At 43.6% G+C, this 16,466-nt stretch overlaps 1 protein-coding gene across 1 annotated transcript in view; it reads left to right on the forward strand.

The window, feature by feature from the left end:
- The window catches only part of LOC120388862 (butyrophilin subfamily 1 member A1-like), a 28,136-nt gene extending 14,435 nt beyond the window's left edge, over nucleotides 1–13,701 (forward strand). The window contains exons 7-9 of the mRNA XM_039510954.1: nucleotides 9,645–9,665; nucleotides 10,778–10,804; nucleotides 13,175–13,701. Coding sequence (XP_039366888.1) covers nucleotides 9,645–9,665; nucleotides 10,778–10,804; nucleotides 13,175–13,701 — 575 coding nt within the window. The remainder of the gene's footprint in view (nucleotides 1–9,644; nucleotides 9,666–10,777; nucleotides 10,805–13,174) is intronic.
- Nucleotides 13,702–16,466: the final 2,765 nt, after the last annotated feature.

The raw sequence follows: 16,466 nt of genomic DNA on the forward strand, positions 1-16,466 counted from the left end.
TGCAGAAGGGACACATTCCCTGTGGATCTAGGAAGTGGAGAGTCTGTGTAGATTACTGTGGAATTGTGGTATGTCATCGAGCTGAGACGTCACTTTGCAAAGAAAGTCAGTGGGGGGTTTAAGGGCAGTCGGGTATGAGAAAAAAATCCACATGCTACAGGAATCGAACATTTCCATTCAATGAAAAGGCTCTGGCTGGGGAGTGTGGCAGGACCGAGTTGCTAGTGCTGTGCCTGACCTTGTAGTAACTGAGGCCATGTGGACACTCCACCCTGTGCCTCAGGGTTGGAGGGAGAAATGTCCTCCCCAAAGAGCTTCCCCCAAACTGGGAACCCACATCCTGTGCAGAGCACCCAGTGTAGGCTCTTTGACAATCCCTCTGCAAAGGAAGTGCTGATAGTCACACAGGAATGTTTGCTAGAGCAGGAAATAGAACGTAGCTGTTCTGTCCTCCCATCCCGTGTCCTCAGTATGAGAGCAAGGCGTTGGCAGAAACTTTCCATGGGAATGTTTCTATTTCAGATGGAAAAAATGTATGGATGAAAAAAGAACAAGAAAGAAGCAAAAGTATCTCAGTAGAGTCAAAAGTTTCTATTTCCTCCATATTAAGGAGGAACATTCTGATTATTCACTTCAAAATGAATGAGACATTGTTAAGGTTTGATTCAGTTATGAAATAATGGGAGGGCAGTGTAGGCAGAGGCGCCAACTTTTTCATTTCCTCTTGGGTCCTCTCTGCCCCAGACCCCACCCCTGCTCCACATCGTCCTGCTCCATTCTGCCTCTTCCTGCCCTGTTCCACCCCCTCTTCCAAGGGAGCCCCACCCTCATTCCGTCTCTTCCTTCCTCAGCTCCTCCCCTCAGTACCTCCTGCCCTCTGCAAAAAAGCTGATCTGTGGCGGACATGAGGTGCTGGGGTGGAGGGGGAGGACCTGATTGGCAGGGCCTGCCGGTGAGTGCTGGACACCTTGTCTTTTTTTCCATGGTTGCTCCATTCCTGGAGCACTGATGAAGTTGGCGCCAGGGAGGCTATTGAGAGGAAAGAAAAGTTCATTAACGCAATTTTCAGAAAAAGACAAATAGGTGGTATGAGCCTGTATCTCATTTTGCAAACAATGGTAGGACAGGAAGAATGAGTTTGCTTTGATTTCTGAGGTGATCACACAGAGTGGGATTTTATCAGGGAAATATTTAGCAGCCAGCTCTAGATTGCACCCAGAAAATCATGGTAAGTCTTAAACATCTCTGTGGGGTTTTATACAGTGCTCTGAGGGGGAACTCTTGATATTGAAAGGCCAGAGCATCCCCTTGGATGGGAAACTTCTGCTGGAAACTTCAGGGCCTTTAATTGCATCTTGCATCAGGGTGGGGGGTTCTCCGCTCACACAGCAGAGTGCAGAGCATGCGGAATAACCACAAAGCCCAAGACTCTGACACATGCCAGGTCTCATGCTCAGAGGTCTTGTGTCTTTCTGCCAGAAGAGTTTCCTGGATGCCTCTGCCTCTGGCAGCAGGATGCTGAGGGTGCTGTCCCCGTGCAAGCCTGAGATCTCCAGGAAGAGCCATTAACCCCTTTATATACACTCCCACCTACTGATCCCCAGGGTGATATCCAAGAACCCGCTCACCATTCCTGTCCCATAACTGGGTCAGTCAGACACACATTGTCTGTAATCTGAACAGGTGCAATTTCTTTCTCAGCAGGACTGTACCCTTTTCCTTGAAGCTCACAAAACCCCTTCAATAGGAATGGGTTGGGTAGCCAGTGGGCCAGAGGACATGGGGATGGTATTAAGTAGGACTATGAAGATTATATTTTCTCTGTCTTTGGCTCTGCCATTGAAATACTGTGTCCATTTCTGGTGTCCCCAATTGAGGAAGGAAGCTGATAAATAGGAGAGGGTTCAGAGAAGAAGAAGAGAAATGATTAAAGGATTAGATAACATGTGTTATAGTGATACACTCAAAGAGCTCAATCTATTTAGTTCGCCAAAGAAAAGGGGTGGCTTGGATACACTCTAGCCATATGTAGACAGAGAACATATATGTGATAATGGGCTCTTTAGCCTAGTAGAGAATGGTCTAACAAAATCCAGTGGCTGGAAACTGAAACTAGGAAAGTCAGACTAGCAATAAGGTATACATTTTTAAGAGTGAGGGTGATTAGCCATTGTTACAATTGATGAGAGGTTGTGGTGCATCCTTCATCACTTGACATTTTTTTCTAAAGGAACTGCTCTATTGCAAAAATGAATTGTTTCGGGGAAGTTCTCTGGTGCATGTAATAGATTTTGAGAGTGTTTCCTTCCGGCCTTAGACAGTATGATGTTCACTGTGTCACTTGCTCCCTCAGAGCTATTCTCCAATAAATACAGCTTTTGATATTTTAACTAGTAGTTACCTTTGTTCTTGGTCATATATTACAAAAGGTGCTATTGTTATCTTTAAATATATTTTCTCTTTTTAGGAGAAATGGAAAAAACAATAAGTAAGTCTGTGGCCTTTTCCTTCCATGTGCTCTACTCCTCTTTTTGATAGAGCGGATGACTTGTCTAATTTTGTCAATAAACGTATATGAGCACTTTCTGGTTCTGAGCAGTGCTGCTCATACATTGTTGAAATTTAAATAGACTCACCCACTACTTGTTTGTATACTCCAAGAACGGTAACACTCTTGCAGAGACACACTATTAAAGGCAATGTAGACATTGAAAGGACTCTGCATTGAAATAAGCAAATGGAATGCAGCACACTATGTAAATGGTGTTACTGCTCCTTTCATAGCAGAACCCATATTAGCAGAGGAACGTATTCACCTTTTGTTAATTACTTGTGACCATGAAGCTTCTTCTTAAATTGAATAAAGCAAGAATATAATCTCCTCTATCTACTACTTGGTGGGATAGGAATGGGGCTAGCCCATGGATTGAATAGCTAATTCACTCCCCATGAACAATATTTATGCTAATCAATAAAGAAAGGATCTCATTCACCTTCTTCAATTCATAAGACAATGGACGTACATTATACTGCAGAAGGGACACATTCCCTGTGGATCTAGGAAGTGGAGAGTCTGTGTAGATTACTGTGGAATTGTGGTATGTCATCGAGCTGAGACGTCACTTTGCAAAGAAAGTCAGTGGGGGGTTTAAGGGCAGTCGGGTATGAGAAAAAAATCCACATGCTACAGGAATCGAACATTTCCATTCAATGAAAAGGCTCTGGCTGGGGAGTGTGGCAGGACCGAGTTGCTAGTGCTGTGCCTGACCTTGTAGTAACTGAGGCCATGTGGACACTCCACCCTGTGCCTCAGGGTTGGAGGAGAAATGTCCTCCCCAAAGAGCTTCCCCCAAACTGGGAACCCACATCCTGTGCAGAGCACCCAGTGTAGGCTCTTTGACAATCCCTCTGCAAAGGAAGTGCTGATAGTCACACAGGAATGTTTGCTAGAGCAGGAAATAGAACGTAGCTGTTCTGTCCTCCCATCCCGTGTCCTCAGTATGAGAGCAAGGCGTTGGCAGAAACTTTCCATGGGAATGTTTCTATTTCAGATGGAAAAAATGTATGGATGAAAAAAGAACAAGAAAGAAGCAAAAGTATCTCAGTAGAGTCAAAAGTTTCTATTTCCTCCATATTAAGGAGGAACATTCTGATTATTCACTTCAAAATGAATGAGACATTGTTAAGGTTTGATTCAGTTATGAAATAATGGGAGGGCAGTGTAGGCAGAGGCGCCAACTTTTTCATTTCCTCTTGGGTCCTCTCTGCCCCAGACCCCACCCCTGCTCCACATCGTCCTGCTCCATTCTGCCTCTTCCTGCCCTGTTCCACCCCCTCTTCCAAGGGAGCCCCACCCTCATTCCGTCTCTTCCTTCCTCAGCTCCTCCCCTCAGTACCTCCTGCCCTCTGCAAAAAAGCTGATCTGTGGCGGACATGAGGTGCTGGGGTGGAGGGGGAGGACCTGATTGGCAGGGCCTGCCGGTGAGTGCTGGACACCTTGTCTTTTTTTCCATGGTTGCTCCATTCCTGGAGCACTGATGAAGTTGGCGCCAGGGAGGCTATTGAGAGGAAAGAAAAGTTCATTAACGCAATTTTCAGAAAAAAAGACAAATAGGTGGTATGAGCCTGTATCTCATTTTGCAAACAATGGTAGGACAGGAAGAATGAGTTTGCTTTGATTTCTGAGGTGATCACACAGAGTGGGATTTTATCAGGGAAATATTTAGCAGCCAGCTCTAGATTGCACCCAGAAAATCATGGTAAGTCTTAAACATCTCTGTGGGGTTTTATACAGTGCTCTGAGGGGGAACTCTTGATATTGAAAGGCCAGAGCATCCTTGGATGGGAAACTTCTGCTGGAAACTTCAGGGCCTTTAATTGCATCTTGCATCAGGGTGGGGGGTTCTCCGCTCACACAGCAGAGTGCAGAGCATGCGGAATAACCACAAAGCCCAAGACTCTGACACATGCCAGGTCTCATGCTCAGAGGTCTTGTGTCTTTCTGCCAGAAGAGTTTCCTGGATGCCTCTGCCTCTGGCAGCAGGATGCTGAGGGTGCTGTCCCCGTGCAAGCCTGAGATCTCCAGGAAGAGCCATTAACCCCTTTATATACACTCCCACCTACTGATCCCCAGGGTGATATCCAAGAACCCGCTCACCATTCCTGTCCCATAACTGGGTCAGTCAGACACACATTGTCTGTAATCTGAACAGGTGCAATTTCTTTCTCAGCAGGACTGTACCCTTTTCCTTGAAGCTCACAAAACCCCTTCAATAGGAATGGGTTGGGTAGCCAGTGGGCCAGAGGACATGGGGATGGTATTAAGTAGGACTATGAAGATTATATTTTCTCTGTCTTTGGCTCTGCCATTGAAATACTGTGTCCATTTCTGGTGTCCCCAATTGAGGAAGGAAGCTGATAAATAGGAGAGGGTTCAGAGAAGAAGAAGAGAAATGATTAAAGGATTAGAAAACATATTTTATAGTGATACACTCCAGGAGCTCAATCTTTTTTGCTAAATAAAGAAAAGGGATGACTCGATCACACTCTATAATTAAAAACACGAGGAACAAATATTTGACATCAAACTAAATTTTTACCCACTATACCCTCCTCTTTCCAATTGAACCAACCAACTCATCTTCCTTCATTATTCCCTTAACCTCATGGGAGCAAACAGGTCTAAATACTATATACTCTGGACATCAGACATGCAGTAGCGTTCTACTTTGAGAGAACTAAGACTGATAAAGATGAGTTAATCATTGGACTAGTTTAACAGAAATTTAAAGGTACAGTCCCAAAAGTGTTATGTCTGCAAGCTGTAGAAACTTTTTAAATACACCATAATACAGGCTCAAGTAAAATATATACCTCAAATTTAAAAAAAATCATATTAAGAGGACCAAGAAAATACCACCAAGGCTAAAAAACAAAGTAAAAGAAGCAGTTAGAGGCAAAAAGGCATCCATTAAAAATTAGAAGTAAAATCCTACTGAGGAACTCTGGGGTACAGATTTGGGGATTGGCATGAAAGACCCCCTAACCTTATATTCCACCAGTTTAGGTTAAAAACTTCCCCAAAGCACAAATTCCTTTCCTTATCCTGGGACAGTATTGCTGCCACCACCAAGTGATTTAAACAAACATTCAGGGAGGCACCACTTAGAGCCCTATTCCCCCCACAATATCCCCTCAAGCCTCTTCACCCCCTTTTCCTGGGGAGGCTTGAGAATAATATACCAATCAATAGGTTAACAAAGACCAAATCCCTGGTTTTTTAGGACACTGAAAAATCAATCAGGTTCTCAAAAGAAGAATTTTATTTAAAAACAAATAAAAGAATCACACCTGCAAATTCAGGATGTAAGATAACTTTACAGGCTAAATAAAAAGATTTAAAACACAGAGGATTCCCCTCTGACTCTACTTCCCAGTTACAAAAAAGGAATAAAATTACCTCTTAGCATAGGGAAAATTTACAAGCTAAAACAAAAGATAATCTAATGCATTTCCTTGCCTTTACTTACATTTTTTGTAACTTTAGATATATCATTTCAGATACTTTTTCAGAAGCTGGTTTACCTGCTTGGTCTCGCTCTCTGTCCCAAGAAGGAACCAACAAAGAGAGCCAAATAAAACCTTCCCCCACCCCGTATTTCAAAGGATCTTCTTTCCCCATTGGTCCTTCTGGTCAGGAGAGATTTATGTTACTGCATACATAAAGGTTATTACCCTTCCCTTTATATTTATGACAGGAACATAGAAAGGAGCATAAACTCTGACAAGTGTTAAAGTACAATTAAACAGGCCAAAAATATTTTGAAGGGCAGCTAGCTGAAGGTTTAAAAACTAAACAAAGAAAAGTTAAGTACATCAAAAGCAGGAAGCCGGTTTGGGAGGAGAATAGTCTTTCCAAAATAGCTTCCCCCAGCTGGAAACCCATGCCCTATGCAGACCACCCAGAGGAGACTTTTGAAAATTCTCCTGCACATTCTCACAGGAATGTTTGCTAGAGCAGGAAATACAACCCAGATATTCTGGCTTCCAACCCAGTGTATTCACTACTGGACCAAGAGCTGTTAAAAACTTTCCATCGAAACGTGTGTGTTTCAAAAAAAGAAAATTGTTTGGGGGAAAATAAAAACAAAACATTTCAGTAAGGTAAAAACTTTCCTTTTTGACTTCATTGAAATGGATTTTTTTATATTTTTTTTTCATTTAAAAAAGGGAACAAAATGTTTCAATTTTATCAAAACAGAATGTTCTGGTTGACCTGAACATTTTGGAGGAAATTTCAAAAATCTTTGTTTTCATTCTTTTTAGAAGAAAAGACTAATTTTACAATAATAGAATTTCCCATGAAATGGAAATTCTAGTTTCTGCCCAGTTCTAACTAAACCATGTTTTCAGCCTCTTTCTTATAGGACCATTTTTTATATCTGTACCTCAGTGTGTGATGTCTGTTTCCATAACTCTAAATTTCCATTGAAATCAATATGAATTTTAAGTGAACTGTCATTACGAAGCTTTGTGAATGAAATCTGGTCCAACACTTGTTCATTTTTCTACCTACTCTGATTTCTCTGTTATTTATTCTGTGCTCATTTCCATGGGTTCTGAACACATTGCAATTTCTAATAGTAAACATATCAAAATTGCTTTGTCTTTCTCCCTAGCTATGACACCTTACCTTATTTGGTTATTGGTTTTGGTTGGCTGGTTTGGTTTTCCCTTTTTTTAACTGATGAAATACACAGAACAGAGCAATGGTTCATATATTTTAGTCTGAAAATGATAAGCTCCAGAGGGGTGTTTTTAATAAACAGTCTGGACTCAATCTTGCTCCCACTGAAGTCAAAAGGTGCTTGTCATGAATCATAAAAGATCAATATTGGAAAAGATCTCAGGAGGTCATCTAGTCCAACCCCCTGCTCAAAGCTTCAGTGCTTGTGGGACTGGGTTGTGGGAAGCCCAGGATCCAGCTCCAGGGCTCTCCAACCCACACTAATCAGGATCTTTCTGCTTTTGCATTGAGAGGAAGGTGGGTAAGTTTTAAAGTTGAGATTCGGTGCTGTAGAGTATTTTCCACTGGCAGGTGGTCTCTCAAATGCTATAGCATGGAAACTGGTGCAATTTCTTTTGTGCAATATTTTCAGACCCTGTCCCTCCTAAGAGTGTCTTACAGGAGCTTCTGTGCCAGAACAAAAGTGTGTGTGTGGGGGGGGGGAGAGTTGTGACCCCCTCCCCCTACATGGAAGGAGGGTTCAACACACTCTGCTCTTCTGTTGCCCCTTTTCTTGGTATTCAAAGCTCCTTCTTCAGAACCATGGAACTTTATGTAGAGAAAGAGTGAGCCGGGGACTGGGCTGGATGTGTGTGAGGATAATGCACCTTTTCTCCTTCACCAAAAGAGAGAATCTCCATAAAACACAATCCTGTTCACAAAATCTTTAGTTTTATAACTATTAGTTCTGCTTGGGGTGGTTGGAGACGTTTATTCCACTCAGGTGAGTTTGTGCTCAGTGCACTGGGGCTGGAGATTTTCCCCTAGCAGTACCCATCAGGGCAGCGCATGTGCTTAACACCTTCTTTTGGTCCCTCCAGAGGCTATACAAGGGCGGCACTGCCCCGACCCCCCTCAGTTCCTTCTTGATGCCAGGGGCAATAGTTAGAGTTCCCCGTGCACATTTTTCTCTTTGTTTTTTCGCTCTATATCATTCTGTTTTGCTGAGTTTTTCACTTTCAAAATAGTTTTAAATAGTTGTTCATGGTAGAATCTAAAGTCTAATTAGATTTAGTGTAGTTTTTACGGTTAGTCATTTTTAATGTTTTGTGTTGCCCAGCAACAAGTGTTATGCAGTGTTCTCCAGGCTTCAGCATTGCCCAGCATGTCGGGGTCTCTGTCTACATCAGTGACTTACACACTTGCTGTTTGCTTCACCCTGGGGTGGGTCACATTTCAGAGAGAGTTGTTCTTTTAAATAGAGAACACAGATGTCAAGGAAACTTTATCCGAAGCAGCAGTTGGTGGAGCAAGCCATAAGGCCTGTGTCGGTATCAATACCCTCCACTGCCTGTGGGTCTAACCACCCTCAGCTGCCTTCCACCCATGAAGTGGCAGAGGACAGACCATGGGACTCTGATTCTCCCTCAAAGAGGGAAGTTGCTCTGTGTCTCCAGAACTGCCTTGAAAGAGAACCCATAAAACAGATTGCAGAAAGGAAGGATTCATCATCTTCCTCCTCAAAGACAGCCTTGAGATGTCCAGATGGTAACCAGGGTTGTACTGGGACAGGAGTTTTCCTGTACCGTACTGTTGACTGTGGATCCATCTAGGGATGGCTGTGAAATACAGGCACAGGTGTGGCAGCAATGGACTTTTTTTGTTTGTCATGCCAACCTCATCACATCTCAGGAATCAGCAGGACTATCGAAACCATCTGCTATTACAGGCCCTTCAACTTCTTCAGCATTGGGGCCAATGTGGATGCCATCAACACCCTTGGTACTGGTGATGAAACAGAGAATATCTTCAGCACAGGGATAGAGAGAGGTTTAGGTTGAATATTAGGAAAAACTTTTTCACTAGGAGGGTGGTGAAGCACTGGAATGGGTTACCTACGGAGAGGGTGGACTCTCCTTCCTTTGAGGTTTTTAAGGTCAGGCGTGACAAAGCCCTGGCTGGGATGATTTAGTTGGGGATTGGTCCTGCTTTGAGTGTGGGGTTGGACTAGATGTCCTCCTGAGGTCCCTTCCAACCCTGATATTCTATGATTCTATAAAAAAGAATGGGGCACCCATATCCTCTGAAGAGCACCCGAGTTTACTCTCTTTCTATGTGGAAGAAGGGCTCAGATAGCTCTGCAGATCTGCAGTCCCTTACCTGAATCTCAAAGCCCCTTGAACTCCACACTTTTTCCCCATTCGACATAAATATCTGTGAGATTAATCATCCAAACCATAAACCATCATCACAGTAAATTCTTCCAGCTGTCGGGCTATAAATTTCTCTAGCTCTTTTTAAATTTAAGTCATCATGGGTTTTGAACAATTTAATTCATTTACTGGGTAATCTTTGATTCATGATACCAAGGGAAACACTGAACAAGAGTTTAAAAGGCTGTAATACTTTTTTTTTCCAGATGAAATGAAGAAGGAATTAGGTGAGTGAAGACCTATGTTGCACTATTGCTGGTGTCCCCACTCCCATTGCTTGGGTATTTGGAGAGAGGGGCCATTTCTCGTGTCTCTCTTCCATCTCCCTGGCTGCTCCTGATGGAGAAGGGGCTCCTGACAGTCCATGTTCTTCCTCATCCATAGCAGGGAATACAGCAGCTCCAGGCAGACACATTGAAGCTCCCCATACTGCTCACACTTACCAGGCAGCATGGCAGATGTGGCCTGATCCCTGTTGTCTGTCTCAGCCTGAGGAGTGGGACAGACCCACTGTCTCCTTGACAGCCACATATGGGGTGTAAAACACCTCAGTAGCCACAGCTGGAGTGTCACTGATTTAGAGTATGTCTGCACAGCAGCTGGGGTGTGTAATTCCCAGTGCAAGCAGACAGACACCTGCCAGCTCTCCTCGAGCTAGCATGCCAAAAAATAGCAGTGTAAGTGCAGAGAGACTAGCTGTCTGAACATGTACCCAGGGGTCAGGTGGATTGAACTCATGCAGCTAACCCTAGTCAGTAATGTCACACCGCTATTGTTAGTGCACTAGCTCAAACAGAGCTGGCACGTGTTTGTCTATCCATGCTGGGTATTACACTTCCCCTCTGCAATGTAGACACACATTGGAGGGAATTGTCCTTCTATGTCCTGCCTAGTAGAAGCTGGGTTACTGTGAATACAGCCCCTGGTGCTTGGAAACACTGTGTGTGTTAATGGGAAGATTCATTTTTTGTTCAAGTGAGAGGGGAACTGTAAGAGGGAGTTAGATCAAAGCCAGAGAGATCAGGTAACATGGGGAGGTGACTTATTAGCTGGAGGTGCAGAACTGACAGAGCAGATCTTAGCCAGAGCATGACCCCTGCCCTGGTTTCTAATCTTAGCTCAGAACAGCCAGCATGTGTGTGATAGAGAGAGAGGAGAGAGAATGACCATCCAAGTGCCATTTTTGTCTATATTAACTCTTGCAAAAGGAATCACCCCCTAATGCATCTGGCATCCTCACTTGCCCTCAGTCTGGAACTTCCCTGCTGCTGGAGGGAGGAAATTTTCAGTCAATGCCTCTCGTAATTCAATGTCTGTTGTTTTCTTACTTTCATTTCAGAATGGAGAAGGGCTCGGAACAATTCAGGTAAGAGAATACAGAGCACATGGATAGAGGTGCTGATACTATGGTGATAGATGCAGCGTGGGAACCTCAATACATTAGAATCTATTCCATTATTAAGGAAATCAGCAGGTTTGATGCTATAATCAAACTAGAAACACCACCTGTTCTTATCAGACAGACAGCTCCTAAAGGTCCTTCCCAGCTCCTAAACTAATTTCAAGGCCTAATTCTGACTTTATTTACATCAATTTTACACCTTTGTAACTCCACTGACCTGCATGGAGTTACTGCTAAATTAGTTCAGAATCAGCCTCCAGTGACGGATTTTCCTGAGTGATGACTGATTGTGTGATATTCAAAAAATCTAAGTGATTGCAGAGCACAAATCTCATTGCAACTCAATGGGGCCTTGCATATGTGTCCTATATCTGTTAACACCCCACTGTGGCAGGATGGAGAGATTCACCACCTGACTCTATCCCCCTTATGCCTCCACCCTCAATTGTGTATTTGTCAAGTTCATTCTCTAGCCCTTTCACTGGGTCCTTAATAGACTCAGTCCCCTTCATGATCATGGGGAATTGGAAATTCCTTGACTCTAGTGGGGTAGAGAGCCCTAGATCTCCATGTTTTGGAGTTTTCTTCTCAAAAACTCCTTCGCTGGAGTAGGTAGGGGAACCCGGGCCCATCCACTCCACTGGGTTCCATCTCAGGGTCCTTGTTTGGAACAGCCAGAACCAGTTCTTGTCTCTCCCTTGCGGCTCCCTGAGCTGCCTCCTATTGCTCCTGCTCTGGAGGCTTCCCTGGCCTCTTGCTTTGCTTCTCTCTCTTTGGCATGTTGGCTTCTTAGGCAGCTTCTGCCCAGTGTGCTGGAGGGATCCTCTCTCTGCAATTCCTCTGCATCTGGCTACTGCCTTTCTCCCCACGAGCTCCACATCTCAGTGAGGCCCTTAACCTTTTCTCAATACCCAGTTCTTCCCCGCCTAATTCCCTTCCCCCAGTTACTCACTGAGGTAACTACTCCCAGGTGAACTTGAGCTTCCTCCTGTCCCCTTGCAGAGCCTGTCAGCGGAAGGCTGGGCCCCTGACCCCTTCAGAGGGCCAGCTACCCTCTGACAGACCTGCGTTCCCAAGTCACTTTGGCCCAGCTCCTCCAAGGTAATGATCCAAATGGGAGTTAGGCACCTAAATACCTTTGAGGAGCTGGGCCTCAGTGTTTACGTGGAGCAGGGTTTTCAGAAGTGCCTACGGAAGAACTTTGGGATTTTGGCCACAATGAAGGCACAGATGATGTATTGGCAGGAATGGGGACTGTGATGAGAATCATAATAAAATGGTGGTGGCACCACGAAGGGGACTGCAGTGGTGACAGGCATGGTCAGGAGCGAGTCGATGAGGTTTATGAGGGCACCATGATGAAGACAGTGGTGGGATCATTGGCTGTGGTTGTAATGGAGACTGACTGTGATGTTGCTGATTATAATAATTATAGTGAGAGAAGACTGAAATGGTGCTGAGGTGAGGAAGGACACGGTGATGGTGATCTGACAGTGAAGATAGTGCAGATAATAATTTGCTTTTTACAGTAGTTTTCTGCTGACCATCTCAGAGCTCTTTACAAACAATTATAAAACACCTGATGAGGTTGGCACTATATTGAGCTTACTGAGGAGTAAACCAGCTATCAGAGAGCTTATGTAACCTGACCAATGTCACACAGCAGCAAAGCTGGGAACAGAACCTAGGGCTCCTGATTCCAGGTCTAATTATTAGGTAAAACTTTATTTTAATGAATAATTATAATGTTTTATTACTTATGTGCATTGTATTTAATTACAATGTGGTACTAGAGGTATGTTGACATGACCAGTGTTTGATATCTCCATAATCCAATTCTGTGTTTCATGATGAACTTCTCATCAAAGTTAGCTGACATAGGAAACATATTTTTGCCATTTGTCCCACACAAAACATCCCATAATGCTGGACACATAGTGGCCTGATTCAGCTCTCAGTTCTGATGGTGATGGTGCACTTTGCTGGCCATTAGTTGAAGTGGAGTTACTCTGGATTCACACTTGTATAACTGAGCTCAGAATCTGGCCCAATTTGAGTACTAATGTTATAAACAATTCTGGATCACTTTTATTTTTGTGCAAATATCACACAAGTCTCATTTCCGACAGAGTTCAATGCAACATTGAATTGGCAAGTGTGCAGCACTGGTCAAGTCCTGCAGTCCTTACTCAGCCAAAACTCCCATTGAAATCAGTGGGAGCTTTGCATGAGGAGAGGAGGCAGGAGAAGGCTCATAGTGTATATTTCCCTGCTAGTCCAATTTATACTGGCATTATAGGAGTGATTCTCAAAAAGAAAACTCTCTTCCTGTAGATGATATCACTCTCCATGGAGTCACGGCCCACCCCAACCTCTCCATTTCTGGGGATGAGAAGAGTTTTAAACATGAAGCCCAACCTCAAAAAGTTCCACCAAATCCAGAGAGATTTGATTCGACCATCTGTGTGTTGGGCTCTGAAGGATTCTCCTTTGGAAAGCACTACTGGGAGGTGGAGGTTGTGAGCAGCACTGACTGGGACCTAGGAGTGGCCAGAAAGTCAATACAGAGAAAAGGAAAACTTTCTTTGTCTCATAAAGAAGGATTCTGGGCTCTGGGTCTGAGTGGGAGAGATTATTGGGCAAAAACAGACCCATGGACCCGGGTCATAGTGCAGAAAAAGCCCAAGAAAATTGGAGTTTACCTTAGTTACCAAGAAGGGCAGGTGACTTTTTTCAATGTAACTGACATGTCTGTGTTGTTCACATTTAATGAATGTTCATTCTCAGGAGAGATTTATCCATTCTTTAAAAATTCACACAAAGAAACATCAATGAGAATTTGTTCAGTTAAAGAGGAATAAATATAACATGACACTGATGCTGATTTTATACTGATGTAACTGAAATCAAGGTTTTCATGAATGTATTTTGATGAAAAAATCTGTTTTTTTTAAATGTACATTGTCATGCTGTCTTCCTTATGTGTTTTGCAATAAAATGTTTTCATTTCTTATTTGCTTTTTGCTTGTGACTTTTGTCCAATACAATATTTGACTAGCACAGTGTTTCTGGGGAATTTGATGCAGATGTTAAGAAAACACCATCCATCCTCTCTAACACTTTCCTTATTGGCAGCTTCACCTCGGAGGCAAAATAACAAGAATCTCATTGCTAATTTCAGCATTTTCCTCTGTAATAAAAGATACGTAACATGGATATCTCACTAATAACCTTATTTTGGGATGGTATTATTCTGTATTATGAAGTTGCAGTGGCTGGAACAAAATTTAGACTGAAGATAGATTTCCACTATAGACACAATTTTTACCCACCCACCTCCTGGATAAAGTTATCCAATCTTCCTGACACTTCCCACCAAGATAGAATTCTTCCGGGAATTCACTCAAAGTGAATTAAGCTAAACTGATTTAATTCTGAGTCTGGTCTACACAACAGACCTAGGTCTGTCCAACTATTTTGCTCAGGTGTGAAAATTCCATACCGTGGGGCCATATAGTTATAAAGACCTTAACACCCCTTTGTAAACAGTGCTATGTTGATGGAAGAGCTTGTCCCGCTGACATAGCTATCACCTGTCAGTATTTTAAATGTTGACCTACCCTTAACGAGAGTGTCCACACAGAGGTTTAATGCAGTTTAGCTAATCCACTTTTAATTCACATCTTTAGGGCATGTCTACATTTTGAAACAATGCATCTGCAGGGCTGGAGCAGCGCCACTGTAGTGCTACAGAGTAGACTCTACCTTGCTGACAGGAGGGGTTCGCCCATTGGCATAGTAGATAATGCACCTCCCCAAGAGGCGGTAGTTTGTTTTACGGAATAATACTTCGATTGACATAGCACTGGCTACACTGAGGGTGGTTAGGTCAGTATAGCAAGTATAGTCTCCCGGGGGTGTGGATTTTCACACCCCAGCTTTGACAGTGTAAATTCCCAGTGTAGCCCTTAGTGCCTCATACAAACTCATTGACTCTAAGGAAGTGGGCTTGTTTCTTTTCACAAGCAAGGTACAAAGAAATTAACTTCTAGAAGAGCCCAAATACAGGTCAGCAATGTAAAGGTCTCCCATAAAACACCTCCCAAAACTAGGGAAAAGCCACCATCATGCCATGTTTTTCTGCAGTACCACGGGCCAGATTCACCAGTATTGTTCAGTTGCTTTGCACCATTCTGTGATGACTAACAGCTGTGCACCCAGCTTAACTGGCTAGTTAATTATGGCTGCTTTGGGACACTGGTGTAGTGTGAAGCAGCCTGAGTGTACTAGGAACTGTGGCCCAATTTAAAGCAGAACTAGGGATGGCTTCACTTTTCCCCATTATTTGATCACAGACTCCCAGGTTTTCTATGCATTTGTCCCCATTTGCTCTCAGATTATCCTCTTTTTTTCTAGCCTTAATCCCATCTACATGGGGCTGGCTCCCAGATTCACAGGGTGGATTTTTTCCTTCAAAAGCCAGAGTTAGCAGCTGCAGCCTTGGAGCTAATTATGATCTTCCTCATCCCTTAACTCTTCATCACTTTCACAAAAAATGTCACAGAATCGCAACGCCTGTCTCTGCTGGGTGGGATGCTCCATCCCAGCACTGCTCTGCCTCTGCTTCGTTGTGTCAAACCTTTGTTCAAACAGTGGCAGGATGTTGTCCTAGAGAAGAGAAGAATGAGGGGGGATTTGATAGCTGCTTTCAACTACCTGAAAGGGGGTTCCAAAGAGGATGGATCTAGACTGTTCTCAGTGGTAGCAGATGACAGAACAAGGAGTAATGGTCTCAAGTTGCAGAGGGGGAGGTTTAGGTTGGATATAAGGAAAAACTTTTTAACTGGGAGGGTGGTGAAGCACTGGAATGGGTTATCTAGGGAAGTGGTGGAATCACCTTCCGTAGAGGTTTTTAAGGCCTGGCTTGACAAAGCTCTGGCTGGGATGATTTAGTTGGGAATTGGTTCTGCTTTGAGCCGGTGATTGGACTAGACACTTCCTGAGGTCCCTTCCAACCCTGATATTCTATGATGAATTCTACAAAGAAATCAAGGTCAGTGTTGTATTAACTCCTCTCAGCCTGTTTGTGCTAAAATGGATGTTTTTATTATTCATTTTGAGAGTTATTATCAGTTTTCCCGCTAAGCTGCACTCCTGCATGGCCACACAAGAATCAATCACGTCCCTCACACTCGATTAGCAGAGCCTCGCACATCCAGCCATTTGTACTTAGAATCATAGAATCTCAGGGTTGGAAGGGACCTCAGGAGATCATCTAGTCCAACCCCCTGCTCAAAGCAGGACCAAACCCAACTAAATCATCCCAGCCAGGGCTTTGTCAAGACTGACCTTAAAAACCTCTAAGGAAGGAGATTCCACCACCTCCCTAGGTAACCCATTCCAGTTCTTCACCACCCTACTAGTGAAAACATTTTTTCTAATATCCAACCTAAACCTCCCCCTCTGCAACTTGAGACCATTGCTCCTTGTTCTGTCATCTTCTACCACTGAGAACAGTCTAGATCTATCCTCTTTGGAACCCTCTTTCAGGTAGTTGAAAGCAGCTATCAAATCCTCCCTCATTCTTCTCTTCTGCAGACTAAACAATCCCATTTCCCTCAGCCTC

This window comes from Mauremys reevesii, linkage group 22, assembly GCF_016161935.1.
Source record: "Mauremys reevesii isolate NIE-2019 linkage group 22, ASM1616193v1, whole genome shotgun sequence".
NCBI lineage: Eukaryota > Metazoa > Chordata > Testudines > Geoemydidae > Mauremys > Mauremys reevesii.